The 18,883-nt window shown below is 39.8% G+C and overlaps 1 protein-coding gene across 4 annotated transcripts in view; it reads right to left on the reverse strand.

Moving 5' to 3' along the window:
* The window catches only part of dync1h1 (dynein, cytoplasmic 1, heavy chain 1), an 86,466-nt gene extending 67,858 nt beyond the window's left edge, over window positions 1-18,608 (reverse strand). For all 4 annotated transcript variants that reach the window (XM_080202499.1, XM_080202500.1, XM_080202497.1 and 1 more), the window contains exons 1-16: window positions 18,326-18,608; window positions 15,975-16,062; window positions 15,434-15,607; window positions 14,205-14,460; window positions 8,777-8,963; window positions 7,054-7,325; window positions 6,704-6,931; window positions 5,231-6,307; window positions 4,753-4,932; window positions 4,495-4,644; window positions 2,039-2,185; window positions 1,458-1,598; window positions 1,198-1,374; window positions 890-1,000; window positions 673-792; window positions 150-389 (exon numbers count right to left, since the gene is read on the reverse strand). In XM_080202499.1, coding sequence (XP_080058625.1) covers window positions 150-389; window positions 673-792; window positions 890-1,000; window positions 1,198-1,374; window positions 1,458-1,598; window positions 2,039-2,185; window positions 4,495-4,644; window positions 4,753-4,932; window positions 5,231-6,307; window positions 6,704-6,931; window positions 7,054-7,325; window positions 8,777-8,963; window positions 14,205-14,460; window positions 15,434-15,607; window positions 15,975-16,062; window positions 18,326-18,593 — 3,816 coding nt within the window. In that variant the 5' untranslated portion in view covers window positions 18,594-18,608. The remainder of the gene's footprint in view (window positions 1-149; window positions 390-672; window positions 793-889; window positions 1,001-1,197; window positions 1,375-1,457; window positions 1,599-2,038; window positions 2,186-4,494; window positions 4,645-4,752; window positions 4,933-5,230; window positions 6,308-6,703; window positions 6,932-7,053; window positions 7,326-8,776; window positions 8,964-14,204; window positions 14,461-15,433; window positions 15,608-15,974; window positions 16,063-18,325) is intronic.
* Window positions 18,609-18,883: the final 275 nt, after the last annotated feature.

Below are 18,883 nucleotides of genomic sequence, written 5' to 3' on the forward strand. Positions count from 1 at the left end.
CTCAAGTTAAAGTCAATGGGCATCATGTATCCAAAAGAACATTTCTACAAATAAACCACAACTGACATTCGATGCAAACATTAAACATGCAGCATTTAGTAGAAAGCATGAAAGTTTCTAAAAGATTTGAAATATGAACAATTACTTACAGCTACTGGCTTTGTTTTTTCCCATTCACCCAAGAGATCAGTAGTGCGGCTTTCCACAGCACGATCCTCCTGAACAATCTTCATTTGTAGGTTAGCCACCTGTTGCTGGATAGCACTGTCTTTCCTACGCATGATGTCATTGAAAGCACCCCATTCTCCCTCAATGTTATCAATGTAAAGCCAAGATGGAGGAAATTGGAATCGCTGTTTTTCCAACAAACGTTGGCCATTGCGATAAAGCTACAAGTGGAAAAATGGTCAATTAACTTTCTACAAAAACTTATCTAAATTGCATTGAATCTGACACAAGAATAGTCACTTCGTGCTCCAACTGTCATCCATCAAAACTGAAAGCAGATTGAAAAATGTTAATACAACCAAAAGCATAAAGACTAAATATGTCCAAGGAAACAAAATCAAGCAAACCAAAAGGGAACAAAGATATAGCCAAAGAAGCCACATTTTAATTTGGACAATCATTTGCAATGATTAAAATCTAAAAGAATGCTAACTCAACACTTACATCTACTTGTTTCTCAAATTGTTTGATCTTTCGTTTCAATGACTGCACATATGTTATGAAGGTCACAGCATCTGAAGTACTCGCTGTATCCACTGAGTGTTGCTCCAGTTCTTGACGAGACTGGATTTAAAAATAAGTCATCATTTAGAGACAAGGGAGCAACACAGAATTCAATTATCCAACTGCTATGCACATTACCCTAATGACTTCATCGTACCTTGGAAATTTGGGAATGAAACTCCTGCATATTCTGACCAAGCATCTGTCCAAATTTGCTGAGAACCTCCTTATGCCAGGAATCATACTTCAGATTCACCTTCGATTGCACCTTGAAGAAAACAGCAAGTTTACAGTTCTAGATATACAGACAAGCCAAATGTCTCAAGTACTGACACAGCAGTTTCACTAAAATACTCCAAGTCTGATTATTTACACTCATGAAAAAAAAATCAGTCCAATAAACAAGCAAACTGAAGCTTTAAACTATAGAAGGGAAAATGTATAAACTACTCTCTACTCTTTTACCTTTCCATAATCAATGACAACAGGCCCAAATTCCTTTCTCGTTTCTGCATTGTCAAAAGTTCCTCTCGCCTTTCTGATTTGGACAAGTAGGGCTTGCCATTTGTTCAGATCATCTTCTAATCGGTTATAGATATTTTCAGGCTGCATATCCCACAAACACTGGTACTGAAGCCAAACCTATAAGAAAAAGTAGCACATATAAAAAGATTTGCTTAACAGAATAAGACCCGAGACTCAATACAATCTTAAAACATGTTTACCTTAACATATTTTTCAACTTCTCTGACAATTCCCATGACAGCTTCATGAGCTTCTTCCAAAGCAGTTGGCCCATCTGGCATTCTTGTTAGTGCATTACGGTAGAACTTCTCCTCTTCAGACAGTTCATACTGAAAACCAACCTAATCAGGAGCAAGGAAGGATGATCAAAACATCCTATAGAATTTAAAGTCATAGTTGTTAACAGCTACAATTTTCCAATAAGTAAAACTGCAGTCAAAGTTTAATCTTTCTTTTTTAAGCCCAGTAGTGAAAGAACAGGAAAACTTTATATTCACCATACCAGCTATAAGCTTCCAAATTACGCTAATTGAAATATAATCCTCAAACGTTTTTGCATCCTTTACAAGATGTTATTAACTAGTACTTTTCTAATTCTGTCTAAAGACAGTTGTATGGGAAACCACACCATTAAAAATAAATCATGTCCCTCATTTTGTAAAGTTGGGTAGTAAATTATGTCAAGCATGGTCTCATAATACCCAATTAATAGCGTTTGATCACTGCCTTATATAAACCACAAAATAGTAAGAAAACAATTGCCTTTGCTGTTTTTGCTTACCTGATATCGTTGACTCTGTATTCTAGGAAGAGTCAGGATTATCATCTTCCAGCTGAACAGCTCTTGGTATAACTTGTATCTGCAGTCTTCAATTGGCGGGTGCAAGTAAATGACCTGATTTGTGATGTGAAGCTCATGTACTATATTCTACAAGTGAGCAGAGAGAAGAGTTTTCAAATCGTCTCGGAGAACATTTATATTTTCATGCAGTCTATTTATTCCAATCCACAGGAACACGTTGGACAATATTCACGAAGTGGAGGAAATGTTAGAAAAGGATTTCACACAACTTCCTTATTTTTGTACTCTACATCTTTACTTTTGAAGATGAAGATCATATATGCCATTATAAACAGCCTTCTCAACTTCCCCTGCTGCTCTATATTCCAGAAACTCCTTTAAAACTATTTAATTTGTTACTTTCCTCGTCTTCCTATCAAAGTAAATCACTTCACATTTCTCTGCAATAAACTTCATCTTTTACCTGTCTGCCATTTCAGCAATCTACACTGCAGTCTGCCTCCCACCCATTGATACTGTCTACACTTCCTACTGCCTCGGTAAAGCAGCCAACATAATTAAGGACCCCATGCATCCCTGAGAGGGCATGGGATCCAAGGGCCTTTGGCCTTGTGGATCCAGAACTGGCTTGCCTGCAGAAGGCAGAGAGTGGTTGTGGATGGGTCTTTTTTGGCATGGAGGTCAGTCACCAGTGGAATGCCCCAGGGGTCTGTTCTAGGACCCTTGCTGTTTGTCATTTTCATAAATGACCTAGATGAGGAAGTGGAGGGATGGGTAAGTAAGTTCGCCGATGACACGAAGGTCGGTGGTGTTGTGGATGGTCTGGAAGGATGTCAAAAGTTGCAGCAGGACATAAATAGGATGCAGGACTGGGCGGAGAAGTGGCAGATGGACTTCAACACAGATAAATGTGTAGTTGTCCATTCTGGCAGAACCAATGGGATGAACGAGTACACTATCAAGGACAGGAGTCTTAGTAGTGTTGAAGAGCAGAAGGATCTTGGGGTCCGGGTCCACAGGACTCTTAAATCGGCCTCGCAGGTGGAGGATGTGGTCAAGAAGGCGTATGGTGTACTGGCCTTCATTTAATCGAGGGATTGAGTTTAGGAATCGGGAGGTAATGCTGCAACTTTATAAGACCCTTGTCAGGCCTCATTTGGAGTACTGTGCGCGGTTCTGGTCGCCTCACTATAGGAAGGATGTAGAAGCTATTGAAAGGGTACAGAGGAGATTTACAAGGATGTTGCCTGGACCGGGAGGCATGCCTTATGAAGTTAGGTTGAGGGAGCTGGGACTCTTTTCCCTGGAGAGACGAAGGTTGAGAGGCGACCTGATAGAAGTTTATAAAATGTTGAGTGGAATAGATAGGGTGGATTCTCAGAGGCTATTTCCCCGGGTTGAAATGGTCGCTACGAGAGGACACAGATTGAAGGTGCAGGGAGGCAAGTACAGAAGTGATGTTAGGGGTAAGTTTTTCACTCAGAGGGTGGTGAGTGAATGGAATCGGCTGCCGTCAGTGGTGGTGGAGGCGAACTCGCTGGGGTCTTTTAAAAGACTTCTGGATGAGTATATGGAATTTAATGAGATTGGGGGTTATAGATAGGTCTATAGATTGGTAGGTATTGATGTGATCGGCGCAACTCGTGGGCCGAAGGGCCTGTTTGTGCTGTAGTGTTCTATGTTCTACTCTCTTCCACCTTGTTCCTTCGGGAAAAAGATAAACGTCTGAGGACTCATACCAGCTGACTCAAGAACAGCTTCTTCCTTGCTGCCATCAGAATTTTCTAATAGACCTACAGCACATTACATTAATCTTTCTCTACACCTGAACTAAATTCCATAATCTCTCCTTTCCCACGTACGGTATGCTTTGTACCACTGCGTCAGAAACAATACTTCTCACTGTATTCCAATACATTTTCCTCTGTGTGACAATAATAAATCAAATTGTTCTGAAGTCTGTTTATTACATTTCCAACTGTGTCATCTACAAATGTTGACATACCTGTGTACAAGTGATAACGATCCTAGCACCAACACCTGGGGAGACACCACTACATGATTTCCTCCAATCAGAAGTAACAGCTCACCATTACCCTTTGCTGTCCTGTTCCTTGGCCTATTTTGTATCCCCACTTTCCCATTAATCTCTTCAATTTTTGCTCACAATTCTACAAACACCTTTTCAAGCTCGAGTCAAACTGCACATCCCTCAACTATCGCCTCAATTGCTTCAAGGACTTAAGATAATTAAACATAAATGGCCTTTTAAAAAAAACTGGAGTGGCAATTTTTAAATAAAAAAAGCTTTAAAACTAGAATTGCTGGGAATTTAGCTCACAGCCAGTGATGTAACAGAAGTGACAGTATTTTCATTCTCATTTAAGATCAGCTCAAATCCATGCCTTGAATAAAAAAAAATAGAAAAGTCTTACTCTGATCTTTGGATCGCCCCCTGGTTTATGGCTGGTTTGTGGAGCATCTGTATCCATATCAACATCAGCTTTGTCATCTGCCTGTCCAAACAAAACCTGGGTCCACGCTTTCAGTCCGGCCTGTAAACGAACTCCCAAGATCCTTTCAATCTATAAGAACAGTTCAGTTAGTGACTTCTCAACCTAATCTTTTCTCCCTTTACAAAAGAAGTTCTATATACATCTTCCAACACCATTTACGATCATGGCAAATCTTACCTCAATATCCAGCTTATTGACCCAAATTGGCAAATTGGAATACGAATGGAGGTTCAAGTCATCAACTGCTTTCTGAACACGGTTCAGGATTTCAGAAAATACTTTCTGGTCATAGACACAGGTTTCCAACGAACGAACTTCAAGGTCTATTTTCTCTTCAATAATCAGCAGATCATCCACCTGAAAGGTGTATATAGATAGTCTATGTTACTCCATTCATGAAATGGAATTGCTTTTCTGCAGAAGATTTCTCACTTTTTAGATAATTTTATATATCTGTTGATTCTAAGTTTGAACAGACCTTGTCAAAATTCCACATAAATGTTTGCAGAAACAAACATTTAAAATCAGAAAGTATTGAAAAACTGATTAACTGTATTCATCAATACTTAGAACTATCCCTCTCTTCCTACCACATCATGCTCACAAACCAATTACAGTCATCTACAAAGAGCAAATAAAATTAGAATGGACAAACCTTTTCCTGGAAGCTGAAAACACTCTCTGCCAAACGCTGTACATAAGGATCCAATTTGTAGGATTCCCAGACCAGTGCAATTCCTTCAGCTATCAATCCCTGAACCTCTCTCTTCAGACCAGCGACCAACAAAGATATTGAAATTCGCTCCTCTACCTTTTCACATGTTCTTTCATAAGTGCGAACACTTTCAATCAGTGAGATAGCAAATGGATAGAGCTGGTTGGCTTGGTGAGCTTTATTGACAATTGCAAGTGGAACACGGAACCCAAGCCATTTAAGATTGCGAACTTCTTTGGAAAGTGTAATAATCTCAGGCAAAAAGTTCACTTTCAACTTCAGAACATTGCCACTGCGACCGCGAGCACGTGTGCTTTCTATAGTGAAGATGCGGCCAGACACTCCAAGGTTACGCTGTTGGACTTTTCTTGCCCAATCATCAAAAATCTCTTGTGTGTTTAGCTTCATACGAAAACTGTCACCATCTTGTTTGAGCTTCTGTCCTTCTACATGATTTTCCCAACCCTTACCAAGAACATCCTCTACACGTTTCATGTATGCTGTGAGTTGTCGATCAATCTGTTTTGCCCAAATGATAGACCCAGAAACAGGAGGCAAGTCACGGACATGGCTCATCTTACAAGCTTGGCTTTGTGGATACTGCACTTTGAACTTATCATGCAAGGCTTCAATATCATCCTTCACACGTTGGATTAGCTGTGTTTGATATTCACGAATAGCACCTCGAATGTGAGGACGAACAAAGAGAGCATTAAACCTGGAAAATATTCTGAACATTTCGTTGGCATTTTTTGCAGTGCCAAGCTGATCTCTAAGACGGGCTGTAATACGTGTTTCAACTCTGTCAATTCTCTCATCATAGCGCTTCAGTGCTGCTTCCCAAGCTTCAGTTCCTTCTTTGGAAACATCCAACCCATCAACTTCCTTGACGTTTTCATAAGCAAGATTCACTTCTTCAATGGCATTTGCATCAGCTGCATCGAAGAGAACTTCGGCTACTTTCATGTCCTGGGGTTCAGGACCTTCCCCCTGCGACTGCTGGGCAACTGCAGTCACCTATAAAATTTGAAAAACAAACATAAACAACTCCTAAAGTGAGGCAAAAATGTTAAAAGCAAATTACTTGATGTCTCAAATAGCAGGATGTTGAAGATCGACTTCACAAACGGGATAAACGTGGTTCAAAAGTTGGCTAAAACAAATAACTTCCTTTGGCGCTCTTCAATTATGCAAGGCCAGAACTGTCGTCACTGACTCCCAACACAGGCAAAAACCCTCAAGATAAGCTCTGACAGATTTGCATGTTAAACTGAAGTGCCGTTTGCTCTGGCATTGACCTCAATTATAAGTATTAAAATGTGAATGAAACTTTATGCTCAGTGAATTAAAGTTATTCACTGTTTCACACAATTGAGCTTCATCAGACTAGACCTCCTGTACATCAAAAATTACCTGGGGTCTAAGAACTCGGACAATAACAGCCCTCAGTTGTTCGTGCTGCCTCCTAAATTTCCTCATTTGGTCGAGACGAGCTTGAAGCCTGCGATGAGCAGGATTGATACGCCAAACCATCTTAAGATTTTCTTCCCGCTTTCGTTTAACTATATCTCTGAGCAAAACTTGAAGCTTCTCATACTCGTCATCCCATGTCTGGAATACTTCAAAGCACGCCACCATCACCTGAAAAACAGTTCCATACAAAGTTCAATACTAATACAGATTATATACACAAGTTTATAGAAACTGCCTTAAAAGCTGTTCAGTTTTGAAAAGAACTGAAAACTATATAAATTTCAACTTACCTTTTCAAATTCTTCATATGCAACATGCATCAATTTTCGTGTTCCCAAGACTTTAAGCAACTGGGAGCTCAGGTCTCTTGAAATTGCTTCCACCAGTCTCAATGCTCTCTGAATAGGATATTTTGTATTTCTGATTTTTCGCAAGTGAGTGAAGATTGCAACTAGTGCCTGCCTGATCTTATCCAATTCAGTTGCAGACAGTAAATCATTAAGCGGGAAATCCTTCATCAGGGGATTATAGTCATTTACTGTTTCCAATGCCTGTTTAAGTCCTATTATTTTAGGAAAAATATCTAAAGTCAAACATTATATTCATATGGAAACATGCTCCAAGATAAAGACTGACATTTAATAACTTGTGACTCAACCTTCTCAATAATTTGATATTGACCAGCTCACAGTACTCCAGATGTGGTCTAACCAAGCTTTGGCATAGCTGAGGCATGACTTCTATCCCACTGAACTCATTTCATCTAGCTTTAAAGACCAGCAGTCTATTAATCTTTGCGGTTATTTTCTGTGCCTGTTCAAGACATTTGAACAATGTACATGGAAAACCAAGTCTCTTTGGATCTCCACTGTTTCTAGCTCTTCAATTAGCAAATACACCATTCTATACCTTTTTAGGTTAAAGTGAAATCCACTTGTTAGTTTTCCCAATTTACTTAATCCAATTTTACTTAATCAATTTTACTCTTCCATAGCTTACAATGCCAAGAATTTTGCCATCAGCAAGTTTGGTGTGACTCTACCCAGTCCAGACAGTAGTCGAGGCCCTCACACCTTGTGGGACATTACTAGTCAAATTTAGACCCCTGCCCAATCTTTTCAAATTCAAGTTGGCTCTCTGAGCAACTGAAAATCCTCAATGTTCTATCATCTTATCCTTAACTACAAAACCAGCCATTTCCTGGCAACAGGTGTTTGGCTAATTAATCTACATGTGCAGTTTTCCAATCTAAAGGGATGGTTTCTGAATTGAAAGAACTTCAGAAGATTAGTTTGGGCGCTTGCAATGTCTTCACCTACTTTAAAACCTTTGATGGAAACCATTTAATCATGGGTATGCTGCTCTTTAATGCTATTAATTTCTCCAATTCAGTTATCCTGCTTACATTAACTTTGAGTCCCTATCCCTGCCTCAGTAGTGGTTTCCTTGGGATGTCTGGCACAATGACTGCTTCCTCAACTGTAAATGCTGAAATAAATTGAGTCTTTCCACATCACGTATTTGTGAAAAAGGGTTGATTTTGCTATCCCTTAAATTTCTTCTGGACTCCCGTTTGTAGCATTTTAGTGCTTTGGCACTATTTGCATTTTTTCATTTATCACAACCTGTAGATTTTTTTTTTGCAACTTTTAGTTTCTTTCTTTCGTGTTGTACTACACCTCATGTATCCATGGCTATCTTTTTTGGCAAGTAGAACCCTTGCCCATTTAGGGGCACAAAATGGTTTATAATTATTTTTTGAACATCCCCCACTGATCATCTATAGTTTTATCCATTAATGCATAGAAAATGTTATCCTTTCATGAATTTGCCCAGTTTATCACGGACAGTTTGTCTCACGTCAAAGTCAACTTTGCTTAAATTGAAAATCCTAGCTGTTTCACGTTTTCCCTTTTAAACATTAAAATCAGTATTATGAACATTATTTGATAAATGCTCACACCATTAGCGCATTATGTAGTTAAATGCATGCAAGTGTATACAAATACGTACCAGTATCTGTATCAAAGCTCACAGTGGCATGAAAACGTTTTCCATGTTTGAGAATTTCTAAAGTCAGGAGCACTTCTCCACTTTCACGCTTCTCTTGAATGCGATACAAGGCTCTCTCCAGATTCAACCAGAAACTGATTTCTTGCAGAGCAGTCCCTGAGGCAGGATCACGGTCAAGTTTAGTTACCTACATATAAAAACGTTGACAGAACAGAATATCATAATAGGTTAGCTTTTTCTTTAGATATTAAAGAAGTTCCTTTAATGCTGTGTGTGGAATTAAGCCATTAAAAAAAATCATGAAGGTTTGTGCGTTGAGTCACCAGGTTACTGAAATGCTGAAACTGATTTTAAAACCCGAGCGAAAATAAAAAAGATTGCCACTCCAGTCATTTATCTCACTCCTATGATTAGAAGGGGCCATTTTTTAGACGGGGTACGTTGTTGAGGGACTTTTAATTAAAAAAACACTTGCTCAGCAGACCTAAGATTGCTCTTGAAAAAAATCCACAAAGTAACTTGGGGGGGGGGGGGTGTTCCTTCTTGCAAAAATTAAAATTGATCAATTTTTCCTGTTTGATAAGTAGAACAGGAGAAAATAAAGTATACTAACTTTCTAAATCAATTGAGGTCAAAAACATGTTTGTAAAGATTCTTCGGTCATGGCATTTTTGGGTTTTGTTTCTTGAAAAACTAGGGGTATCCAAAAATCATGGGGTCAACATTTACAAGATTTTTACATACTTACCTTGTTGGGGAGCTGATGTCAGGAACTTCAACTCCCAATAGAGAGAGTTTTTGTGTATGCATAAATTGGGAACAGGCTGCCAATGTGCAGTTCCAAAATTTCTCCTTCTTCTGGGCCCCGCTTGCACGTGGAAGAGAAGAACAATAGCACAAAAACCCAGGTCATTTGAGTGGGAGTAGAGCACCATTGCTAATGTCTTAGCAAGGAGACAGATAGAGTTCCAAAAGGGAGAGGGGACACAAAGTGGTGCCCAAAAAAGAGCTGCAGATAGGGGTCAGGGACCAGAAAAAGGTCACAGCTCAGTTGAAAGAGAGACAAACAGGCTCCAAAGAGGAAGAGGGCTGCAGGGAGCAGACGTTAAGTGAAAAGGACTTGAGAAGCCCTGAAAGATCCAAGAAAACAGCCAAAGACTGGCAACTCCATGCTATGAGTAGGGTTCTACTTGGTGAGACTGAAGAATTGAAGAGTTGTGCTAGTGTGTTGATGCTCAGTTATACACTTGGGAGTCCAGTGAAATAAAATCGTGGGGGATGAGCCTTTGAGTTGGGCCATTGTTGATTTTGGCCAAACTGGAGCAACTTCAGAAGTGAAGACTGGAACCCCATGTGAGAGACAGTTTGAGAAATTGGTTGAGTCTGTGTTTATGGACGTCTGGGTTGGTTGCTGAGAAATCTGTGTACTGTGTCTTGATTGTAATTGCCATTTCATGTATTTAATCATAGCAGGTGGTCATTCGTCCCATCAAGTCTGCACCCATCACACTCCCACCCAGCCCCTATCCCCATAGCCCCACATATTTACCCTGCTAGTTCCCCTGACACTAAATTGCAATTTAGCATTGCCAAACTCATCTTTGGACTCAGGAAAGTAGAGCACCTGGAGAAAATCCACGCAGACAAGGGGAGAACATGCAAACTCCACACAAACAGTAACCTGAGCTAGGAATTAAACCCAGGTCCCTGGTGCTGTGAAGCAGCAGTACTAACCACTGTGGCACCATGCATGTATAATGATGTTTTCGATCACAGTTGGCCTACTAATTCACATGTATCCCATATTAACACCATGTCTGAGTGTAATACAGATATTGTAAATTGTTTTATCTTTCTGATCTTGTATAGCAAAATTCAATTTTTTGTTCAAAATCTGTGGAATTTTGTGGCTTTATTCCATTAACAGGAGTCTTAAATCCCAAATTTTGTTTACTTTAAAAACATTGGTCCCTAATTGCATCTTACTAAAAACGTGACAAGAATATACTGTACTTAAGCAAGGTGGCTGCTGATGGATGCTTATGCATACAATTTACTGTATATGCCAATTTTTTATATTTTCCAATTTTCACACCTGCAATATTGCTTGAAAGCTCTTCTTGGCTCAATCTAGTTGAAAACTCAAGACCAGAGGCAGCACGGTAGCAGTGATTAGCACTGCTGCTTCACAGCTCCAGGGACCTGGGTTTGATTCTTGGCTTGGGTCACTGTCTGTGTGAAGTTTGCACACTCTCCTCATATGTACATGGGTTTCCTCCAGGTGCTCTGGTTTCCTCCCACAGTCCAAAGATGTGCAGGTTAAGTTGACTGGCCATGCTTAAATTGCTCCTTAGTGTCATAAGATGTGTAGGTTTGAGGGATTAGTGGGTAATATGTGTGTGTGTGTGTGTGTGTGTGTGTGTGTGTGTGTGTGGGGGGGGGGGGGGGAGGAGGAGGATTGTGGTCGGTGCAGACTCGATGGGGCAAACGGCCTCTTTCTGTACTGTAGGGTTTCCATAACATTCTACAATAGCTAAAAACTGAAACGATGAATGTATCTGTTGCATTAGATGCTTGTAAACAGGAATGTAAATGAGTTTCAAAAGTAGAAAGGAAAAAAATGACCACATAATTGTCCAACTTTATTTCCAATTTTATTCTCCTCCAGGAGTGCACATCACCTTGTTATGATGCAATTCCAAAAGCATCAGGTTATCCAAGCGATTACATATTAGAATACACAATATGCAGTGCTTTTGCCAAGATGTGGTAAATTAGTGCTACTAATATGATTTCTTCAAATTTTGGCAGAGTTACTAGTGTGACCAGAATATTTCAGCTGCCTCCAACCCTTAACGTAACATAGAAGACAATGACTTACCTATTTTGGTTTCTTAGTCATTATTGAAAGCAAAGAGCTCAAGCATATACAAATGGAAAGGCCAGTCTTTTTTTTATGGTCTTAGGACTTTCAATCAGAAAAGCTGGAGGAAGGGGAGTTGCCCAGTAAATGTTTGGTAAGGTACACCATACAGTCTCAGCACTATCAGTACTCTTATGGGAGGTGACATAGCTCAGTGAAGACAGTGGAAGACGCCAAGGTGGGAACTCAGATTAGCAAAGCAAAAAGTAATTTGCATTTTACTTGCCTAGGCCACATAGCACACACAGAATACTTTTCACTGTCTACTAATACGTGATAATAAATCAAATCAAAAATGGTTCACTTACAGATGGAAGCATTGTGATCAATTGACTGCGTAATTAAGTATTACTGGAACATAGCAAATTATTTATTGCAGAAAAAAGACATCCATTTTATTTTGTCTGAAGTGGCAGAAACGACAGGTAAAAGAATGTGGATCGTGACAGAAAAAGACACAGCAGAGGTTGATGTTTCCTGAATCACCCCAAAAATAAAACACCGATCAGGTCTTTTTGGCTTGCAAGAGAATGCAAAGACAAAAATTGAGGGTTGGTGTGTTCAGGGCTTCAGTATTTCAGCCAACAAGATAATATTTGTATCTCGATGGTTTAGTGTGGAGATTAGAGAAATTGGCAGATAGCTAATAAAAAACTCAAGTACTAGATATAGCAGTACGTTCATGCACTGCCTTTTCCCTACTATGGCCTACAATCAAATCCCAACCTAAGGATGCCTAAATCAAAGTCTTCTCTGCTAACTAGAGGGATTTGATGCAAAATGAATTTGGGGAGTTAATTAATTTGATGATGGATATGGATCCACAGAACTGCCCATAAAACATGCAATCTTGCTTACAGATGGGGACGCAAACATACTGCTATTGGAAATAGGGGAGAAAAAGTACAACAGTCTAATAAGAGTGCCCTCTTAAAAAAGTACACAAAGCTTTGTTTTGCATCTAATTGCACTGTAGCACAATGTGAGAATAATCAAGGCTGACACTAAGTGGGGAAAATAAAGTGTTCCAACTCCCAGAGCATTAACAATTCTAAAGGGAACAAGTAATTTTTTTAAAAAATATATAAAAGAGACCAGGGAAGACCAGGGTGTTGATTTAATATTTTGAGATGGCATTTTCCATTGCAAGATTATTGCTAAATAAACTAAAATGTTCATTCCCTCAGCATTATAAATAACAAATTTAAATAAGATTGTTAATAGATTTCAAATACTTTTTAGTGAACATCGTCACTAGAGATTCCTTGCATTTGAGGATTACTCCCATTACCTCTCAAGCGGAAATGTGACAATAATATTGGAGTGCCTGGGGTTGAAATGAAACCCACGTTACTGAAGTTACCATGAAATCAACAGGCATAATCTTGTATTTTCCTGGTCTTTGGGCTCAAGAATAATACACAAGTTAGCAGCTAAGGAATCAGGCACATTGAAAGTATAAGTTGAACAATAGCAGGCAACTCAGTACAAAAAGATTTTATTTGATTATAGAATCAACAACTACACATCTGTTAGGTTCTTGGACCTGAACCCCAAAGTAAATTATGAAGCCAGACTAGACACCAACAATTTTTCTATCTTGGCATAACTGAATAGGATGCTCACTCCAGAAATAAGTCCTGAAATTATGGGTCATTTATAGTAAAACATAATAACACAGCCTAACTATTACCCACTGAACAATGAAAAAGGCTCATTGTTTCAGTTCCAAATAAACATCAGTTAACAATAAACATACTTGATATAACAAATGTAAATAGAGATACTGATTTTTTTTAGAGCAGACCTGTCTTCAAGTAATTTTCAGCTAGAACACAGAAGCCGTTTTCTCTGATACATACCTAGCTCCTCACATTAACCATATCAAATGACCCTAAACCTACCTTCCATCTCTTTAATCAAAACCCCATGGGACCATTTCTTCGTGTAAATGGAAGTCTATTAGCTAAGTAAAAACTACATTGCTAAAATGAGCAATGATCTTGCTTTCCTGGCATTTGAGTTGAATTCCTACCAGACATACTGACTGCATGTAGAATCTTTTTAAAAAATGGTCCACGTGTGTGTGTGTGTGTGTGTGTGTGTGTGTGTGTGTGTGTGTGTATGTATACACACACACACACACACACACACACACACACTCACACATCCTTAAATACAAATATAACAAGACAACAGTTTGCTGAATTAACACTAAATCTGGATCACCATCTGTTGGAACTAGGTGAGGTTCTGCATAAGCAACATAATCTATTAGCTAACACCAAAATGGTTGCAGTAAAGAGCTACTTCAGACTGCTGAAGGTTAATAAAGTCTGGAGAATTTAAATTTTACTTAGAATTCTTTCAACTTAAGAATTTAGCTTCCATATCCATCACTACCGTAAGCAAATATTGCCAAACATTCACACATTTAATGTAGAGTTTTTTAATGGTCTCATATTTATAAAGCATTGTACATAGTAAGTGTTAATTAACTCTTACCTTCTGGATTTCTCTAATCCAACGGTTTACACCAGACTGCAGTTGGTTGAGGAAGGTTGGATCCTCCACTTTATCACCAAAGTCAGTAACTTTGGGTTTCTCTCCACGTTCATAGCACTGTTTTGCTAAATTGGTTATGACTGGATGGATTGGGAGGCTAATCTCTGGAATCTCAATATTCTGCTGCAGATGCAGAAGCCCCATTTCTAGCTCTGCAATCTTCTTCTCAACAGAAGGTGCCATTTTATCACCATCCCTGCAAAAGCAGAGAAAATATTTGGTGGAAAAAATGAAGAAACAACTTCATGTAAGAATATATTATGCTTCTTTTGCAATCCAGTTACAATTAAACAGAGTATACTGATTTCCTGCTGAAGATGTTCCAAGGCAGCTTGGTATCAGGCTTTAATGAACACAAATTGAACAGATATTGTCCAACTTGTATTATTTAAAAAGGCTGTATTAGTATACAATGATCAGCTGTATTGATTTAATTAAGTTGTGTCATAATTGCAGTTCTACATGCTCAGTTTACTGAGCAATAAAATAGCTTGCTGATTCATATTCGGCTTCATCAGACCAAGTATCTGGACTGAAGCTTTGTGCAACAGTCACCAAAAAGAATTAAGTTACACCCCAGGGTCTGATACAATATATATTAGATATACAGCACTGACAGTCAACCCTTACTAAAACCACATACACAGAAGCAAATAACACCACTAGTCTCAAGAATTCACCTATGGAACCCCAACCTTTGGAACCAATTGCAACCACCCTAAAATCTGCAACGGACTCAAACTTTCCATTGAGAGCAGTCCTGCAGATATTTCAGAATAGGGTGGTTGGCAAGATGACAGGACATAAGAGAATGCTGAATACTAGGCAGTAATCAGTTCCCAATTTGAAGTGGGCAGGGAGGTGATCTGGCAGTGAAAAAGAAGCAGGCTCCAACAGTTTAAAACTATGCTTCACATTTTGATTACTCTAGGTTAAGCAGGACATTGAGATGGTGTGCCAGTTCTACCAACATTTAATGACAGATTTTGATGCTCTTTATAGCCAACATGCAATAATTCACAAGCTGGAAGATTAGTTTGTGATTATACTGCAAATCAACTGCAGATTAAGTTAACATGTACCCGTGACATTCCAAAAGCTAGAAATAACATTTGCTAGACTTCTATATTTATACGCACAGTAATATAGTGCCAGATTTAAAAAAATACCTGTCTGCTTTGCCAGACTCTCTAATGTACGACTTGAAGAATGGAGCCACTGCATTGCTAATGATTGAATGCAATGTTTCGTATGGAGAATCTTCACTCAGTGTTATAACACGCAACTGAGATGAAATTGGCTTATCTGCATCAATAACTGGAGTACGCTTTATGAAGGCCAAACTAGAAACAAAATATTTTGAAACTGAAACATAAGTGACTGAGTTATGCACAAAAATACATATTTAAGCTCAAAGAAATACATACAAGATTTGTTTTCCGAAAAGCAGATTAATCCCTTGTAAAATTAGTATGCAGGAAGAATACAAACAATTTCATAATTAATTCTAACACTTAGCAGTATGTTTTAGATCAGGATGGCAAATATTGAATACACACAGATTAATGCATTATATGTTGTTCAAACGCAACCCCCCAAAATAAATTTGTACCAATGAATGCATAAATACTTGTTCAAATGAACAGATCCAAAACAGAACTGTAAATTTGGCCAAAAACTATTCTGCACATGTTCAATGCAAAACAGTACCTGTTAGACTTAAGTCCATAATGAATATCAGTGTTAATGTTGTAAGCAATGTGCTCTTTCTCCTCTTCCCCTTCATCTCCAACATCCTCTATTAAGGAAAAATTGTCAAAATAAATAACAATCGAATGGCATCTAAAGGGTAAACAATTGAGCAATTTGCTTAAAAACAATGTAATTGCTAAAACAATTCTATGATAGAATTGCAGTTATTTAATTGTTTCAGTTCTAATTTTCCAAATGCTTCAAAAACACATTTCATGCTGAGCTAAGTCACATCAATAACCAGCTAAAGATCTGTATGGGCAACACCCCAATGTCTGTCTCCAACTGAAAAGGAAACAAAAGAAAAGACAAAAACAAAATTCCAGAACATTTAAGGATTCTGAAGGATATTTTAACAAGAACCATCCATTTTTATATCTGAATGACATGAAGTTTGTTCAACATTAGGCTGACAGTGCTGTTTTGCAGACATCCAAAAACTGCAAAGAAATGGCTGAAAAACTAAAATCTACACTAACCCCTCAAGTTCATAGAATCAGAAAAACTACAGCACAAACAGGCTCTTTGGCCCACAAGTTGTGATCTTATCTCTACCTACTAGGCTTACCTATAACCTTCAATCCTATTAAATCCCATGTACTCATCCAGAAGTCTCTTAAAAGACCCTAACAAATTTGCCCCCACCACCAACAGCAGCCGATTCCACTCACCCAGCACCCTGAGTGAAAAACTTACCCCTGACATCTCCTCTATCTCTACTCCCCAGCACCTTAAACCTGTGTCCTCTTGTGGCAGCCATTTTAGTCCTGGGGAAAAGTCAGAGTCCACCCTATCAATACCTCTCATCTTATACACCTCCATCAGGTCCCCTCATCCTTCGTCTCAAAAGATCACGCTCTCTCAATCTATCCTCATAAGACATGCCACCCAATCCGGGTAACATCCTTGTTAATCTCCTCTGCACCCTTTCCATGACTTCCACATCCTTCCTGTAATGAGGCAACCAGAACTGAGCACAGTATTCCAAGTGGGGTCTGACCAAGGTCTTATACAGCTGCAGCATTATCCCCCAACTCCTAATCTCAATTCCACGATTGAAGACGACTTACTATGCAAGTCTAAATCTAATATATTTAGATGAAAAGACATTCCATGAAATCAAAGTTTTACTGCTCGTCTATGACTGGACCTTCATATATTGGCATTGCTCTGCATCACTAACCAGCTGTCCAGTCAACCGAACTAAAAACTGACCCTGCTACACTGCAATGCGGATGAATCCTGACCCAAATATTGCAAGTAACGGCACTGAACACTTGAGTATTTAATACATGAATCCTTTATAATTAAACGATTTAAACCTGATGCACCCCATGATATATTTACACAAAATAAATAATCCAAATCAACAGTTCCTTCTGAACTATGCTAATGCGCTAACATGGCATGCAACACTACCCTATGCAAACAATTTACCATTTCTACCAAATGCACTGTGCCAACTTCACATCTACCTTTCACTTCAGTTTTCCTCCAAAGTGTTCTTGTTCTGATATTTTAATGTGAACGTAGACAATTATTCCCTGAACAAGCCTGGTCACAACTTCCTGCTTTCCAAGTCAAAAACGCCCACTAATGTAAAATTGACATCAATACAACTGTTAGAAATATTTAAAATGGTGCCACAGTTATAGTCATGTGTTGATCCAGTTCATGAGTCATGGTGTTAAAACAAATATCCATCCATATATTCACTGAGTTCTGATGTAATGGCGTTCATGAAGCAAATCACAACGTTCCTCTTCCTAAACCACAGCTGTGTCCACAACGACAAACAATATCTTAACAGCACGAATTATTACAGTTGAACAGAAATTCAACCCAATGTCCTTAACGTAATTTAATATGGGGAGGCGGAGCGGATCATGTATTGTTCAAATTAAAAACGCTGTCCAGTGGTTCCAGAATTTTTATTGTTTTAAATTCCAGATGCCCAGCATCCGCAGTGTTTTGCGTATGTTGCTGTAGGAATGAGACATACGCCCCAGGGGAAATTGCTACAGCTGTGCTGGGGAGCTGTCACAAGGATCAGGCCGCTACATCGACACACCTTTCTCTGCGGCAGACTTTGTCCCCGAGCCTACACTCTTGTTTTAGGTTCTCCCGATCAGTTTCCACCGGCCTCCACCTCCCCCCCCCCCCACACACACACACACACACAGCCCATTTTCCCCTTCCTGAAGGGTGGGAGGAACTGTTTTTCCCCTTCAGCCGCCGCCTGGGTGTGGCCACCTTTCAGGAGATAACAGAGAGAAAGGGGAAAAAAAGGATGGGGCGGCTCCGCTAACCTTTCAGGGTGGTCCGCTCGACCAGCACCGTGTGCATCTGAGGGTCGGAGAGGAATTTTTTCATCTGCTCCAGCGCGCTCTTCTCCTCGAAGGCCGTCTCCAGGGCGGCCGGCGCCTCGCCGCCATCTTCCAGCAGCAGCGGCACCAGCTTGCGGATGTGCTTCTGCAGAAGCGACACGTCGGCCACATTCTGCACGGTCACCTCCAGGCCGGTGGTGCCGTCTTCACCGCCGCCGCCTCCACCACCTCCTCCTCCTCCTTCGGACATGGTGAGCGCCTCTCAACGCTCGACACCCCCAACCTAGCGGCGCACACTGACTAACTGAGAACTGCGCCGCAAAGCCAACTGAACCTGGCCGCGTCACGTGGGACTGCAGGGGATGAGATCATGCGGGACGCGCAGTGCCCACTGGGAGTTGTAGTCCACCTCTCGCCTACAGCAACGTCCGGAGGCCGTGGAGTGAACTACACTTTCCAGAGTGCACCGCGCCATCCGCAATATATCACCCAGCTGCTCAGTCTTATTGTTCTTCTCCCCCACCCATTTCAGACGTTCAT

This window comes from Carcharhinus amblyrhynchos, chromosome 14 (assembly GCF_965287045.1).
Source record: "Carcharhinus amblyrhynchos chromosome 14, sCarAmb.v2.hapA, whole genome shotgun sequence".
In the NCBI taxonomy this organism is placed as follows: domain Eukaryota; kingdom Metazoa; phylum Chordata; class Chondrichthyes; order Carcharhiniformes; family Carcharhinidae; genus Carcharhinus; species Carcharhinus amblyrhynchos.